At 40.8% G+C, this 17955-nt stretch overlaps 1 protein-coding gene across 1 annotated transcript in view; it reads right to left on the bottom strand.

The window, feature by feature from the left end:
- ADAMTSL1 (ADAMTS like 1) overlaps nt 1-17955 on the bottom strand; it is a 948619-nt gene that overhangs the window by 411736 nt on the left and 518928 nt on the right. Inside the window, exon 3 of the mRNA XM_053656510.1 lies at nt 3064-3191. Coding sequence (XP_053512485.1) covers nt 3064-3191 — 128 coding nt within the window. The remainder of the gene's footprint in view (nt 1-3063; nt 3192-17955) is intronic.

Here is a 17955-nt window from a genome sequence, read left to right as displayed (position 1 = left end):
TGCAATAGCTAAATACCAGAATCACTCTGGTTTCTTGTAAGATATGCCCTCTGGCCATTTTCACCAGGATATGCCATTCCACTGAGACCTGTGTCTGGAACCAGAATGGTCTGTAGTTATCAATGGATTCAGTGAAGAAACATCTATGGAGCTCCTAGTATCTGTCAGACTCTGTGCAGGTCTGGAGATACAGAAGGCCTAAGATTCAAACTCTTATTTCAAGAAATAGTCACTTATATTAGAATAAGTTGACATTTTCGTGAATGTACATCTCACCACCTTCTGCTCTTTATGAAAAGTTCATAAGAATCAGAGGTATATCTTATTTCCTTCTTTCTTTTCATGTTTTATAATATGTAATAATTTTGACCAAACCTTTTATTTGCAAAGTCAAATAAAATCTTTTATTAAAAATATTACTCAGGGACTTCCAGCCAAGATGGAGGCATAGGTAGTTATACTTTGCCTCTTTGCACAACCAAAAGAAGGACAACAACAAATTTAAAAACAGAAAATAGCCAGACCTGCCAGAAAATCTAAAGTCCAACAACCAAGGAATTAAAGAAGAAACATTTACCCAGACTTGTAGGAGGGGTAGAGAGGATTCCCAGCAAGGTGGTAGCTGGAGGACCAGGGTAGGCAAGATGGCAGCCGGAGGACCAGGTGAGGCAGTGGCTGGCAGACTGGGCAGTCCCATATTTGCATGTGGATAAACCAAGAGGAACTACTGGGAAGCAACATAGACCACACAACCCAGGGTTCCAGTATGAGGAAATAAAACCTCAAAACCTGTGATTAAAAAATCCTGTGGGTGTTGAGGCAGCAGGAGAAACTTCCAGACTCACAGGAGAGTTCATTAGAGAGATCCACAGGGTCCTAGAACAGACACAAACCCACCCACCTGGAAATCACCACCAGAAAGGCCCAATTTACTCATGGGTGTTAGGGAAGTGACTGAAAGCCAACTAAGAGCTGACCAAGTGGCATTGTTACCTCTCTGACCCCTCCTCCACATACAGCACCACAACACAGTGACCTGGGTGGCCTTTTCCTAGTGAACACTTAAGGCTCCACCCCTTACTACATAACAGGTGCACCAAGACAAAAAAATGGCCCAAATGAGAGAACAGATCAAAACTCCAGAAAAAAACCAACTAAGTGACAAAGAGATAGCCAACCTATCAGATGCACAGTTCAAAACACTGGTAATCAGGATGCTCACAGAAATAGTTGAGTATGGTTGCAAAGTAGAGGAAAAAGTGAGGGCTATGAAAAGTAAAATAAAGAAAATGTACAGAGAACCAACAGTGACAAGAAGGAAACCAAGACTTAAATCAATGGTCTGGACCAGAAGGAAGAAATAAACATTCAACCAGAACAGAATGAAGAAACAAGAATTCAAATAAATTAAGAAAGGCTTGGGAACCTCTGGGACAACTTTAAACATTCCAACATCTGAATCATAAGAGTGCCAGAAAAAGAGGAGGAACAGCAAGAAATTGAAAACTCATTTGAAAACATAATGAGGGAGAACTTCCCTAATCGGGCAAAGGGAAACAGACTTCCAGGAAGTCCAGGAAGCTCAGAGAGTCCCAAACAAGTTGGATCCAAGGAAGCACACACTGAGGCACATCATAATTATATTTCACAAGATAAAAGATAAGGTGAGAATCTTAAAAGCAGCAAGAGATAAGGAGACAGTCACCTACAAAGGAGTTCCCATCAGAGTGTCAGCTGATTTCTCAAAAGAAATCTTGCAGGCAAGAAGAGGCTAGAAAGAAGTATTCAAAGTCATGAAAGGCAAGGACCTGCATCCAACATGGCTCTATCCAGCAGAACTTTCATTTAGAATGGAAGGGCAGATAAAGTGCTTCTCAGATAAAGTAAAGTTAAAGGAGTTCCTCATCACCAAGCCCTTATTATATGAAATGTTAAAGGAACTTATCTAAGAAAAAGATAAAAATATGAACAGTAAAATGACAACAAACTCAAAACTATCAACAACTGAACCTAAAAAAAAACAGAAACAAAAATGAACTAAGCGAACAACTAGAATAGGAAGAGAATCACAGAAATGGAGATAACATGGAGGGTCATCAGTGGGAGGGGGAGGAGAAGGAGGAAAAATACAGGGAATAAAAACATAAATGGTAGGTATAAAACAGACAGGGGGAGGCTAAGAATAGTATGGGAAATGGAGAAGCCAAAGAACTTATATATACGACCCATGGACATGAACTAACATAGGGGGATGCTGGTGGGAGTTGGGGTACAGGTCAGAGGGGGATCAAGGGAAGAAAAAAATGGGACAACTATAATAGTATAATCAATAAGATATATTAAAAAAACAAAAAGTATTACCCAGGTACTTAATTTTTTTCAGTTTTGAGAAAAATCTAGTCATAGATCACACAACTGAAGAAGTTGTTAAGAATTATTATTGTTAGTAGAGAATTTCCATTCTGACACCTCAGGCCTTTCTCTTCAACTTAGAAACCATTAACCACTCTTCCACCTTCATCATTACTCTTACTGTTCATGTACTGATTCCCAATCCATGTCTACTCTTCAAAATCTTATAGTCAGAATTCATCTGTCATTAAAATAAATGGCCTTAGGGGCCTTCTGGCCATTATGACAGCTGAAAAATGAAACCAATATACCAATCATTTGCAAAGGTCTCGGTAACACTGGAATTCAATGTAAACAATATGCTATTAATGCTCATATTATTGTTATTGTCATCATAATTGTTAAGACACTGCAAAAGGTGTGTTATGGGGCTAAGGCTACTAGATTCATTTTTATTAATAAGTTCTCCTTTCAGTGCTAATGTGAAAACATAACAAAATTTGCTTGGTAAAAGGGATAAATTCAATATTGCTTATTATATAAGAGCATAAAATACCTATCTGGAGATGCACATATTTAATTATTTATACCTTCCTTTCTTCCCTTCATCTAGATTTGTATGCAAGACAATGCTCTGCATAGTCCCAACTACGAGAGCAGGTCTTGAACATGCTATGTGTGGGTCTTACAAAAGCCCCTGGTAGGACTTACCTGCTGCTGAGACAGCGCCTTAGTGAGTAGGAGGCCCCTCCACCACAGGTGCGTGAACACTCACTCCATGGGCCCCAGGCATCCCACAGGCTGTCCCTGTCCTCCTCAGAGCGCGTTGTCCTGGAGCTCTGGGAGAAACAAGAGGATGGTCAGTATCACGTTCCCAGAGAACCTTGAAACACATGTCCTAAGTTGTCGATGGCCTGTATGTTTGTACATGGTGGGCTTTGGGGGAATGAAAGTACTCATTGGATTCCTTCTAATTTAATAATGTATGCATGTGTGGGGAGAAGAATATTTAAGCTCAAGGACTCTGGGCCACGACTGATGGTGGTAAGGGATTGCACTGTGGAGCAAATGGGAAGGGGACCCAAAATAGGAATCTGGGTTGGTGGAAAGGAAATTGCAATAAAATCACTATTTTTCCCAGTTTAGGAGTCTACTCTTTATCTCTGTGAAGGAAGAAGCTGCTCTCAGAGATGTCTTTTTTTTCTGTTAAAATTGACATGTGCATACCAGCATGGTTTTCTAGAACAATAGTTTATTGAACTGACAATATTTTTAATCACCACCTGAGGATATGTGTATTGATTTGAGAGAAAGAGAGAGAGTAAAGGAGAGAAATATCAATGTGAGAGTAAAACATTAATCAGTTGCCTCCTGCGCCTGTCCCCAAATGGGGACTGAACTTATAACCTAAGTATGTGCCCTGACTGGGAAAAGAACCCCATAACCTTTTGGTGTATGGGACAACGTTCCAACAAAATAAGCCCCCCCAGCCAGGGCACAATTGATAATTTTTTTAATGAAGCAACATCGTTCCCAGTTTTCAGGTTTGTTCATTAGAATAACTGCCTGAAGTAACTTTAGTAGATACTGAGTTTACACAGATTGACATACTTTTCATCGACAGGTTTTGTAGTGAAAACTGTGTCTGCTGTGAGGAAAGTTGTTGCGTACAGGCCTCACACTTCTCACATGGAAGAGACGAAGAAAAACTTTGTGCCATAGTTAAAAGAACAGGCTTTAGAATTAGAAACTATCTGGCTTGGGTATGGAATCTGTTTGTTACTATGTGTCCTTGAACAATTACCTTAATATTTCCTTACACTTCAATTTCTCTTTCTATAAAATGGAGATAATGTTATAAATACACTACCTCACATGCATACACATATATACACACCATATAGGAGGATTAGCTAAATGCACTTGGTCTAGGACTGGTTCCAGAGTAACACAATAATAAATATTATCTATAAGTACTATGTTATTATAAATTGAGAATATGTCATATATGTATTTATATAGTTATACTTGTCTGCTAGGCTATAATAACAAATACCAGACTTGTAGCTTAAAAACAACAGAAATTAATTTTCTCACAGTTCTCAGTGCTAAAAGTTTAAGATTCAGGTGCCATCGTGGTTAGTCCCTGGTGAGAGCTCTCCCCTGGGGCTGCAGATGGCTGCCTTCTCACTGTGCTCACATGATCTCTACTTTGAGATAGCAGGAAAGAGGGGGAGCAAACGCTGATGTCTCTTCTGATAAGGGCACTAATCCCATCACAAGGGCCCCAGCCTCATGACCTCATCTAAACCAAATGACCTCTCAAAGGCTCCATCTCCAAATATTATCATATTGAGAATTCGGACTTCATCGTATGAATGAGGTGGGGAAAGGGGGACACAATTCATCCATAGCAATAGTTCCACAAATAGCTGATGTAAATTGTGGCTAAATTATTTTACCGAATGAGCCAAATGTGATAATCTAAAGATTAAAGGTGGTATCTTCTCATGCCAATCAAAGACATACATATGACAAGTAGTAAAATTCCAAAACTAATAATGTTTGTAAAAAATAAACCATTAAGAAAATGTGCATGTTAGGCAGTATGACAATTTCATGTTCAGTTTTTCCCCTAAAGAAAGAGCATAGGCGATGTGGGGTACTGGGAAGGCATGGGACAGGGAGCCACAGAAGGGCAGCCTCTCCCAAAACATGAGAAAACTTGCAGCGACGTAAGGCAAGTCACCAGCATATAGAAGGCTCACAAACAGTAGCTCTTACTGGCATTTTAAATTACTTTCTCATGCCCAACATAGTCATACTTAGGGTCACATCATTCAAGCAGGAGGGACCTCTGGAAGAGAAAATTACACACTCTTGTCCCCAGAAAACTATTTATTTTGCACTAATAGGTTCTTTTAAAAATTTTTAAAGATTTTTATTTATTTATTTTTAGAGAGAGGGGAAGGGAGGGAAGAGGAAGAAACTTCAATGTATTGTTGCTTCTTGAGTGAGCCCTGCTAAGGACCTGGCCTGCAACCCAGGCATGTGCCCTGACTGGGAATCAAAGTGGCAACCCTTTGGTTTGCAGGCCAGCACTCAATTCACTGATCCACACCAGCCGGGGCCAATAGATTTTTTATAAATCAATTGCTATTGGGCTTTATAAATCAGTTGTCAAACTGATGAATTCTTGGAAGTTTTAAAACTGGTACAAATTAAGTCAGAAACCTGGCCTCAGAGTGCTGTATCAAGGTTGGCTAATTGGTGCATGCTGTATTGAGATTCTTCAGTCATCTGAAAGGGCAGTGGGATAGATAGTGGTTGAGAGCAGGGAGTGTGGGCCTACTCAGCCTGGGGTGGAATATTGACTCCAGAGTGCCCTAGCTGAGATCTCTTTACAATTCAGGGTTTTTTAAAAAAAAAATGAAATGGGGATAATAAAGACGCCAACATCACCATGACATTGTGAGAATTAAACTAGTTAATATATAAAAAGCGCGTAAGATGTAAACAACCCAAATGTACATGGGTGGGTAAAGGAATAAACAAATTGTGGTATATACATATAAAAGAATATTATTCAGCCTTAAAGGGAAGAAAATTCTTACACATGACTGAAGTTTGGAGGACATTATGCTAAGGGAAGTAACCCTGACACAAAAGGGCAAAGACTGTATGATTCCAGTTGTATGAGGTACACAGAGCAGTCAAATTCAAAGACAGGAAGTAGAATGGTGGTTGCTAGGGGCTGGAAAAAGGGAGGAAAGGGGACGGATACACAGAGTTCCAGTTTGAGAAGATGAAAATTGTGGGGGTGACTTTCTTCGCAAGTACCCCTGTGTGCCAGGGATGAAAGTAAACATTACTAAGACATGATCTGCTTGGGGAGAAAAGGTGGCCGATCCCTCAAAAAGGAAGGGCCAAGAGCCCCCCCTCCCCACCACCACCACCACTCAAGGGGCTTTTATTGTGCTCATTTGCGCAAGAATACAGGTAAAGATCAAACAATAGATAGCATTCAAGGAACTATGAGGGTTTATTCTCAGTCAGGGTCAGATAGCTAAGGAGCCATAAAACTTTGAGGAACAAACTTCTTGCTTGGACCCTTATCATTTAAATGAAAGCATTCTAAACAAAGCAGGTTTCACAGGGTTTTTAGATATTCTTTCTTATGCCTGATCTACCCCAATAGCCATCCTTTCTAGCACAGGGCTGCACTACCTTCCCCATCATAAGTTTTCAGGCTTAAGTGGATTAGAGCCAGGGAGCACTTCACCCAGATGGAAATGGGGACTCGGGCTGTGTCACAATAGCCAGGGGGGACGAGGGTCCATCTCTCCCTCTTTGTTGCAGCCTGAGTCCTTCTATGATGGCCTCCCAAGGGATCATGTCTGGCCTAGGTTGCTCCTCTCTGAGGGGTCATACCTGCCATGGACATCAACTGTACTTTGGGGACAGGGGAAGAAGCAGAAGCAGTGCTTGCTGCCAGAGACAAGCTCTGTCTTCTGTGGCTCACATTATGGAGGCCACTCACTCACTCAGCCATGGGAGGCAGTTACAATCCCTGCAACCAGGCAGGGCGGTTCCCAACAGAAGCCAATGCTGGAGATAGAAGGGCTTGGTGGTTGCACAATAGTGTGAATGTACTTAATGCCACTGAACTATACACAAGTGATTAGAATGGTAAATTTAATGTTATGCATACTATACTACCATAAAAAAGTAAATACATACATTTTAAAAAGCTCATAGGGACTAAATAATAAACACTTTGTAAGCAGTGGCTATAGTTATTATTAACATTATTTAACTACTTATTTTTTAACTTTATTTTTATTGTTGACACTATTACAGATGTCCCCATTTTCCTCCTCTTTGCCCACTTCCACCCAGCGCCCAGCCCCTTCCCTCTGGCCATAACCCCACTGTTGTCTGTATCTATGGGTTATGCATATATGATCTTTCACTAACCCCTTCATTTCCTTTCACCCAAGCCTTCTCTCACCCCTTCTAACAGCTATTAGACTGTTCCATGTGTCTATGCCCCTGTTTCTATTTTGTCAACTTATTTTTTTCATTAGATTCCACATATAAGTGAGATCATATGGCATATACCTTTCTTGGATTGGCTTATTTCATTTAGCATAATAATTTTCAGGTCTATCCTGATGTTGCAAATGGTAAGATTGCCCCCCTTTTCATGGCCAGGTGATATTCCTTTGTGTAAATGCCCCACAGCTTTTTTTAATCCACTCATCTACTGATAAACTCTTAGGCTGTTTCCAGATCTTGGCTATTGTAAATACTGTTGCAATGAACATAGGGGTGCATACATTCTTTCAAATTGGTGTTTCTGAATTTTTAGGATATATTCCCAGAAGTGGGATCACTGGGTTGAAGGCCATTTCATTTTAAAAACTTTGAGGAAACTCCACAGTGGCTGCAGCAGTCTGCATTCCTACTAACAGTGCTCTCAGTTCCCTTTTGTCCACATGCTCACCAGCATTTGTTGTTTGTTGATTTACTGATGATAGCCTTCATGGCAGGTGTGAGGTGATACTTCATTTTGTTTTTTATTTGCATCTCTCTGATGATTAGTGACATTGAGTATCTTTCCATATGTCTATGGGCCATCTATATGTCCCCTATGGAAAAATGTGTATTCAGGTCCTTTGCTCATTTTTTAACTGGAATGTTTGTCTTCCTGGTGTTGAATTGTATAAATTTTTTAATATATTTTGGAAATTAACCCCTTATTAGATGTATCGTTGGCAAATATATATGCTATCCCGTTCAGTGGGTTCCTTATTAACATAATTTATAAACATATATGGGCTTTGATAGGTTCCAGGAGATGTAGTGGGAAGGTGCAAGTGTTTTTTTCTCCCTGCTGAGTTCAGTTGAGACTCAACTCTCAAGGCATCACCTCCCTGCGAACACTGGCTTTCCCGCAGCAGAACCTCCCAGGAACCTGGCACATTGGCTGGCCTGGTAACAAGACCTGCCAGTAAGCTGGGGTGGCATTGAATTGGTAACAGAAATACATTGGTTATTGCAAAGTCTGTCCTTTGTAAAGGAAGTATTTATTGAGTTTTTAAGATTTATAAAATCAATCTCTAATCATGGCAATGTGGGGCACTCTGTTTCTGGAGCTTAATTAAATAGTTGGACAAAAAGAAAAGCTCTTCGCCATCAAAGTATACCAAATCTCTTTTCCATACACCCATTAAATCATTCCTCAGATATTAAAAAAGTTTATAGTCCATCTCCTGACTCCCTTACAATCACGCACTGCGTGACTGGAAGATGGTTCTGCTGAGTGACTAGTTGCCTGACATAGTACCTATTTGTGACAAACATACATTGTAAAATACAATTTCCTTCACTTTATTACATTAAATACGACTGAGCCCTGGCTGGTGTGGCTCAGCGGATTGAGTGCTGGCCTGTGAATCAAAGGGTCACTGCTGGTTTGATTCCACCATTGCTGGTCAGGGTACAAGCCTGTGTTTGGGCCAGGTCCCTGATTGGGGGCACATGAAACGCAACCACACACTGATGTTTCTCTCCCTCTCTTTCTCCCTCCCTCCTCTCTCTCTAAAAATAAATAAATAAAATGCTTAAAAAAATAAATACGATTGAGATGAAGACCAACATCACAAATGCAAAAATTTGTGAAGTAATTAAAATGAACAAGATGAGGGGTACTGTCCAATTACTACAATTGCAAAAAACATCCCACATGAGGCACTCACATGTGAGCCCCATTTCCATGTGAGGTAAGAACACCAGAGGCCAAATCCTTGGGAGGTTTCTCTCTGGCTGCTCTGTGGATAAGGCGCTTAGGGGAAATGTATAATTGAGATCTTGTTTTTCTAGAGAACCAAATTGTTTCAAACTCTGGGCTAAAGTTGCTTGAAATCTTTCATGTGCCTTGTTTCAAGAGGCACTAAAATGGCCAAGGTGAGATGTCACTGCCTAAACATCTTACCTCATCACAAGTTACAACTTTCAGCTCCATTACACATATCAAAGGCCCACATTTCTCTGAAAGAGATTGCACACTATCCAGAAGCAAGTCATGGACCTATTTTCCAAACTGGAACAAACAATTCATTCTAACTAAATCTATGGTTAATGTCAGAGAAAGTAAAGTGATTTTCTTCCTCTTTAAGTGTGCCAGATTTTTACAACGATAACCCAGGAAGACATTTCAGCAATGCCTTTCAGGTCATCGAAGACCTAAAAGTATTTGTTTATTACAGTTTTTAAGAGGGCCTTCAATAAAAACATTGTTTGTGCCTGGTCCAGGTGGAACACACTCCTCTTCATTCTACAGTAGTGTTTTTTAAAAGTGTAAACCCTTAATTGCATCTAGCAAGAGAAACTGAGGCAGGAGAAAATAACAAATGGAAAATGAGTTGTCTAAAAGCAATGATGCTTACTTTTGAATCCAAAATTCTAAGGTTTTCTAACACATCCAAGGCAATGTTTCTCTATTTAATTTCCATCACATAAATGTAATATTCTAATCTCAATAGCTCAGAAACAAAGTCACAGGTGTTATAAAAACACAGTGATTAAGCGATCACCCCAGACCCCATTCCTGGCAATTCCAGTGACAGTGTCTGGGAAGGTGATGGTCCTGACCTATTAATTGACCAAGAACAAAAAGTATCCATAAAATTCTGTATGTAAGCCAATGTTTCATCAGCAGGAGGCATATCAGAAACTGCAACTGATATTGAACTTGAGGGAAGAGTCCATTATAAACCCCAGTCTTAATGATACAGGGTGCAGCCAGGGGGGCCCCCCAAAAAAAGATTTGGAATGGTGTCCAGAATTCAAAGTGTATAGAAATATTGGAGAGACATATAAGATGTCCTCACCGCCCCCCCCCAGGGGGAAGGGATGAATGGAGCCAGGCCATTGAGAACTGTTTTGCATAGCAACAGTTTTGGAGCTAACCTCTGGAATGGTTATTTAACATATGTATAACCTTTAACTGGTTTCATAGATATGTTAAATAGCAGTGGCCAAGTTTGGGGCCGAGGGAGAAGGTTGTGGCGGGCACTCAAGATGGGAACTAGGGGCTGCTCTCCGGAGTGAGGGAGAAGGGCTTGGACTCAGGATGGTAACGAGGGGCTGCACTCCTGAATGAGAAGGGTTTGGACTCAGGAGGGTAACGAGGGACTCCTGAGCGAGAAGGCCTGTGTGAGAGCTTGGAAAGGACTGGCTCCGGGACAGAGTGGAGATCCCTGCAGCCAGGTGAAGAAGAAAGCCACATGCTTTTGGTGGAGTGAGGACTTCTGCAGCTTTGGTAGAAGAGGCCCACGCGGCTTTGGGGTGCCCCTTTGGCTGCGGGGCCTGAAAAGCAACAGAGACTTTGACTGGGACTGGGTACAAAGGACTCTTGCCAGTGGACCATGAGAGGGTACCACAGTACTTTGGATTAACTCGAGATCCTGCCTGCACAGTGACACAGCTGACAGTGCCAGCGGCCTGCAACACAGACGTGTGCTCTTTTCCTGATTTACGGTACCCGGAGTTGGGACAGTGGGAGAAGGGGAGCGCTGTGTGGGTGTAGGTGTATACCCTAAAGGACTTTGATATTTTAGTGGTGGCATTAGGCCTGAATAGCATTAAATAAACATTTTGTTTCCTTTTCACAAATCTCTGGCATTAAGAGATGTCTTTCCAATTGGCGGCGGACAGAAGGGCCCAGTAGATTTTAGTATTTTGTTTTCAGGAGGGGCCCCTGTTGTATAGCAGTTTTGGGCATCCCTAGGTGGGCCAAATATTGTATTGCCCCTCCCTCGGACCTCCTCTTATTCGGTAACATTAATGCAGCACTTAGTTTACTTCACAGCCATTGGATGGGTTAGAATAGACACCTGGCAACTCATTGAGCCAGCACATCAGAAATCCAACAAACACCGAGAGAAAATAAGGCCTGAGTCTTGGTTCTAAAATTCTATTAAAATTTAGTTGAATACTATCCTTGAGTTATTCAATTTAGAAAGAGTGTAGCTATTTTTTAGGTCTTTAGTGCCACATGACAATCTTTGAATGTAGCACTGATGACAACTTCTAAATCAACTATTTGTTAAAAACTCTTCAATCAACTCCCCAGTTTCAGCCATCCATTGCTCCCGGTCAGGTAAGATTCTCTCTATACCTTAGTCAATGACAATTGCATGCAATATACAGGTATGTCTTATTTTATTGCACTGTGCTTTATTGCACTTCACAGATGTTTTTGTTTTATTTTTGCAAATTAAGGAAAAGATTCTCCACCAGCAAAAAGATTATGACTCACTTTATTGCCATACCTTTTGCATTGAGATGGTCTGGAACTGAGGTATCTATGAGGTATGCCAAAGACTGTGACCACAGATCTTTAAATACCTCCTAGGAATATTAAAAGAGGATTAAAAGAACTCCTCTAAATCCATCAACCCCAGAATGGTGTCATTTTCTCACCATTACTGGCTTATCTAAACGTGGTTTTCATCTGATAGTTTTGTGGTTGATTTCAGAGCCAAATGGAGCAACTAAGTCTCAGATGATCAGCTTTAAGCCTGACAGCTACAAGTAGTTAAACACTTTGAGTAATCACGTGAAGCAATGGTTTGCCTGCACCCCACTGCCCAGCAGACACTTAACCTTAGAATGACCTCTTATGAACCACTTTATCCAGAAACCACTTTCACTGGCACCTGGACAGGTTATCAAGGACTTGTGAAAGAGGTTGTAGAATTAAGGACAAATTAGCAATAAAAAGACTCCAGTTATATTTCCTCTATCTCTCACACACACATACACACATATACAGAGCACTTGGAAAATATTTTTCCAAATGTTGTAACAAGAGGTCAAGCTACATAGAACTAAATGAGCATGAAAGTAGGTGCTGAAGAAATGGATGACAGGTTTTGTAAAATTGAAATCACACAACAGATGAAGTTATATTACAAGCAAAGTGTTTTTCAGACATCACTAGATCCTCAAAGGTAGCAAAATAGGTTATGGGAAGAAGCAAGGAATCGTTCTTACTATTTCAAGATCAGCAAGAAGGCACCTGAGTCTCTGGCTTTTTTCCTCACCCAGACAGACAGCATTTAGCCTAAGCCATCTGGAGCTGTGCTTGTGACGGTATGAAATGGATGTCACACGCTTCTAAATTAAAGAGAGGGGCAAGTCCTGCAGTGATGAGAGAACCGTGTTCCCTGCGGTGTGCCCAGGCAAGGTGGAGAAATCTATTCACAGAAACATCCTGTCCACAGACCAAGCTTTGGAAATGAATTTGCAGATTCCATTTGTTGCTCCCCTACACACACATCAGGTCTCTATAAATCTTATCTATATCCTTGGCTTCTTTAACAACTTGGAATACTGGTTCTGCTGCCAACTAAACATAGTAGGGGTTGTGATTCCCTGCTCCTGAGAGCTTACAGACATTAAGCAGGACCTGGGATCTTGTAAAAGTCCATTAGCTTTTTGATGTACTTTCTGGAAGAGCAAAGTATATGGATACTGAGGCATGAGCCTTCCCAGATATTTGCTGCTGGCTTTGCTGAGGAAATTCGGATCATCTGGTTCTTATCACAGCTGCACTGCTGGGGGATATGATGAACTGCCAGTGACACAGTGCACGATCTTTCAGAGGCCACTGCCTGAAGCCTGTCCCTTGCTACTGAGGAGAAAAGTCAATCCCATAACACGGTGTAAAAGCTCTCTGGGCACAGAAGGCCTCTGGGTACCTGTCTTCCTTTCCCTTTCACTGTGTTTGCACACGCGCACATGAGCACACCCTTCACATTCCTGTCCGGGCACCTAATTAATGGGCACTAAACCTGGAGGGCTGGCGATGAGGGAAAAATTCTGGGATTGACTAAGGACCCATGTGCCAGGAATTATGTAGAATTTATACAAATTATCATATCTAATACTGGCAAGGTCAACTTAGAATTTTCCCCCCAATTTTACATACAACAAAAGTTGAACAGCCTACATCATGGTGCAGGAGGAAGAGCACAGACTTTGGAGTCAGACAGACCTACTAGTCATATACCAGTAAACTAGACTTAGGCACATTGATAGGTCTCTGAGCTAGTTTCTTCACCTGTAAAATGGGAACATTGATACTTCTCTTACTAGGGTGATTATGAAGATTAACTGGGAGAGCACATGTAAAGTACTTGGTATAGTTTCCAGCACATTAGTTTTTCTCTCTCTCTCCTCATGCCACAGCCACCCCCCACCTGTCACACAGCTGCTACCTGATGGAGTCAGGTTTTCTACCCATATTTGACAATCCTTTGTGCTGCCTACCTTCAAATTTTGACTTTCCATTCCATCTTAAACAGGACATGATTTTTAAAAATAGAACAACAAATGTTGCTGCTTTTTCTTTAAAAAATTACTTTGTTCAGAATTTTTCCCAAGTCTAGGAGTAACTACTTGGACATGGAATCAAGACAGCTTCATAACCTTTTAGGAAACAAAAACCTGACTCTGCTCAATGTCAAATTCATCAGTAAGATTTTCGTTTCAGAACTATAATGACTTTTTTTTGTACTCTATCCAAGGACAAGCCTGGATTATAGCTCATCAAGGGCACTGCTAAGAAACCTCCTGGCATTTTAGAGAGCTCCACCAGAATATAATTCCACAGCCAGATGAATTAAAATCAATTGCTGATATGAGCAAAGATTAGTATTCAGGAAATTTGCAACTGGCCATGGAATATTTTGAGTTAGCTTATCTCAGGGAAAGGCGTAGTAAAATATTCTATCACTGTCAGTTTCCATTACTTTAAAAGCATAAACTTAGCAAATAGAAATACTCTACTTTGTTGTAATACTAATAGAATATTAATGTAAATATCACCATACATTTTTCTGATAGAGATTTCAAACTCCAAGTTTGGATGAAAACATATATATATACACACATACATACATATATGACTGGGTATCTATACATGCTTGTGGGGGGTATATATTACAGACTATTATCTATCATCTATCTTTCTATCTATCTACATACCTAGTCTAGAAGATTTAGAAATGTTATACTAGAAATAGCTTGTCAGCCTGGTTTTGCTTTTTCACTATAATAATTTGCTTTATATTAACAATAACAGCCAAGCTCATAAAACTTGGGGCTGCTCACTTAGAAGGCTGAAACCAGAATTCCATTTCTTTCATGAAGGAAGAATGGAATTACAGGAGAATTGTATCCTGTAGCAAGATGTAGTACAGAATAAATGAAATTTAGAACTTTGTCACTCTTCAGGATTGTCATTGTGTGTAACAATTATTCTTATGCATGTCATTTAGAAGAAAATGAATATATTTAGACAAATACAGGGTGGGGCACGGTTGTGAGTATGCAAAATACAGTTTATTCTTGTATTGTTCTTTATTATTTATTACTTATTGTATTACTTTCTATATGAACAACTGTAAACCTACTTTGGCCCCACTCTGTATATACTAGAGAGTGAAATGCTTTAGAAGTTTGTCATTTGTTTCTCAAAAACATATCTGGGTCATGGAATAAGCACGGGGGTATGGTGAGGTGGGAGAGGCAAAGAAAGAGAGGAAGAGAGGGAGAGGGAGATTTAGTTCTTTAAAATTTCCAAGTAGTACAATCGTGGTTCGATTCCCAGTCAGGGCACATGCCAGGGTTGCAGGCAGGTTCCCTGCAGGCCAGTTCCCAGCAGGGGACGCACGAAAGGCAACCATACATTGATGTTTCTCTCCCTCTCTCCTTCCCTTCCCCTCTAAAGATAAATAAATAAAATCTTAAAAAAAAATTTCCAAGTAGTTTCAAGTTCTGAGACCTTTTTTCCCGGTTCTACAACAATCTGTATCACCCCCCTTCTTATTAGGTGGTAAATTTTGTGAAAAAACAACAGTTCTCTCAATTACCATATCTCTGTCTTCAGTAGATAACATTTCTCTCTAGTTTAAACCTGTAGCTGTAGCTGTAGGCAGCAGCTTGACAATTGAAACAGTTGTACAGGTTTTGCCTTTTGGCAGGAGATCATTTTAAGGGTCTGCTTATGGTCTTAATATTTTCCCATCGTCAATGTAAAACAAACCAACCAAGAGTCCCAGTAACCCAGAAGTATCCCACTTGATTAGTGTAGACTCATGCTGGTAAGTAACAGATTTCTTTAGTATCTATACCCCGCTAGATGCTCTGGGGCAGGAAGCCTTGTAAGGCACAGATGGCAACCAGAAAGTTGACTTGCTGCTTTGAAATGATTGTCTCCCATCCAGATTTGCCATTTTGAACAGTTCCTTCTTTGATTCTCAGTGTCTACTGGTAATTGCCTATCAGCTCCAGAGCTCACTGCCCCCTAGCATTCTGCCTTTCAGCTCAGAGAAGGAACTGCTTGTTGCTTTCTCATGAAAATTGAGGTCTAATACCTCAATCCTTACCTTTCTGCTATGTTCAGTCCCTTGAGTGCAGCCTGATGCAGCAACACTGTTTAAAGGATTTGTTGGTTTTTTGTATTTTCATTGATTATGCTATTAGTTTTCCAAGTCTTTTTATAATTTAATGGGGGAAATAAGATAAAGATAAACAATAACAAAATACTTGACTGCTCAACATCCTCTACCTTGAATCACACAGTAAGTCTTATCAATTCCATTTTGAAATGCTTGTCTTTTATTCACACTCTCTCCATCCTTACTCTCAAGGGCTCAATTCTAAGTTCTAGGATTTCATGCCTGGCATTTTGCAGTAGGCTTCTCATCTGATTTCTCTTCTTTCTTTCTTTTTTTTAACCTGCAGCCTCTCCTCCCACCAGTGCATTTTCCACATTGCTGCCAGTTATCTTTCTAGAATACAGAGCTAAACTGTTTACTCCCTAACAGACTCTCTACGGTTCCACTTCCTCTAGCTGGTAGTACCTGGTAATGGATTCCAGATGGGCTCCGAGGACTCAGAAATCATGCAACATTTGGGCTTATGTGTGTTATTATCATACTTCTGCAAAGAGGATTCATAGCTTTTGTCAGATTCTTCAAAAAAGATTAAGAACCATTTGGGTACAGGATAAAGTCCAAATTATCAGGGTGTCATACAACACCCTTCCTAACATTCTAGACTAATTTCTGCTGCTGATGCTCACACATGTCCTCTACACTCCAGTGACTGGGTACTGCTCAGTAAAACAGGCTGCATGATATTCTGTTCCTGATTCTTTCTGCTGTTGCCTAGATTTTCCTCCTCTCCATCACCCACATTTTCTACTTTCTTTGTCTTGTGTGCTCCTGCTTCTGCTTTAGAATGCAACTCCAATGTCATCTAGTGAAACACTCCCTAATCTCCAGGTAGAATCGATCACTGCCTCTCCTGTGTATTTTGAGCATGTTGCTAGGACTTTCTACACATGGCTGTTTTAGAATTGGTCAGTCCCTGTACTGAAGTTGCTTGTTTACACATCTATCCAGGAAGTGGACTTTGTGTTTCTTAGGGGCCATGACAAAGATGTACTCAGGGCCTTGTAGAACACCAGATCTCAGTGCATATTCACTGAGTAAATAATTAACACAAGGCAGGCTAGGGCAAGTTGTAGCTGAGTGTCTAATTCATAATGACTGTCAGCTGTCACTCTCAAGCGTTCATATACATTCAGATTCTCTAAAGACAGGAAGAGGAATAAAAACCTGTGGATGAGTTCCAGCCAAGATGGAGGCATAGGTAGAAACCCTTCAGGTCCTCGTACAACTAAAAGGAAGATAATGACCAGACTAAAATCAATAAACAACCAAAACATGAGAAAATCAAACTGCATGGAACTCTGACAACCAAGGAATTAAAGAAAAAATCAACCAGAACAACCAGACCAGTAAGTCGGACCTTGAGGGCCGACTCAGAAAAACCTCAGTGAGGTGGCTGAGGGGAGGGGCTGACTGCCTAGCTTGGTGGGCTGTGCGAGGAGGGGCTGACTTAAGGGGGAAATTGAGACTCGAGCTGCCTGTGGGCTAAGGCTTGGGCTGCCACGGTGGGAGTTTCTCCCAGTCTGACACGAGAGAGTTTGTTGAAAAGTGCACTAGAGAGGAGTAGGCAAGGTGCACTGTTCCCTCTCTGGCCCCTCACACATAGGCAGCACAGCAGCAAAGCAAGGAGGGTTGCCCTGCCCTGGTGAACACCTAAGGCCCCGCCCCTTACAATTTATCAGCTGCACCCAGACAAAGAAATATGGCCCAAATGAAAGAACAGAGCAGAACCTCAGAACTAAGCAATGAGGAGATTGCCAACCTATCTGGAGAATTTAAAGCCCTGGTAATCAAAATGCTCACAGAACTGATTGAGCTTAGTCAAAGAATAAAAGAAGAAATAAAAGGTACCCAAAATGAAATAAAGCAAAATATTCAGGGAATCAACAGTGACAGGAAGGAAACCAGGACTCAAAGCAACGATTCAGAATGAAAAGAAGAAACAAACATCAAACCGGATCAGAATGAAGAAATAAGAATAAAAAAAATGAAGAAAGGCTGAGGATTCTCTGGGACAACCTGAAACATTCCAATATCTGAACTATAGGGGTGCTAGAAGGAGAAGAATAAGAGC

The sequence above is a fragment of the Artibeus jamaicensis genome, unplaced genomic scaffold (assembly GCF_021234435.1).
Source record: "Artibeus jamaicensis isolate MK-2021 breed Jamaican fruit bat unplaced genomic scaffold, CSHL_Jam_final scaffold_1964, whole genome shotgun sequence".
In the NCBI taxonomy this organism is placed as follows: Eukaryota; Metazoa; Chordata; class Mammalia; order Chiroptera; family Phyllostomidae; genus Artibeus; species Artibeus jamaicensis.
The sequence above is the reverse complement of the archived record's forward strand: the minus strand, read 5'-3'. Positions and strand labels throughout refer to the sequence as shown.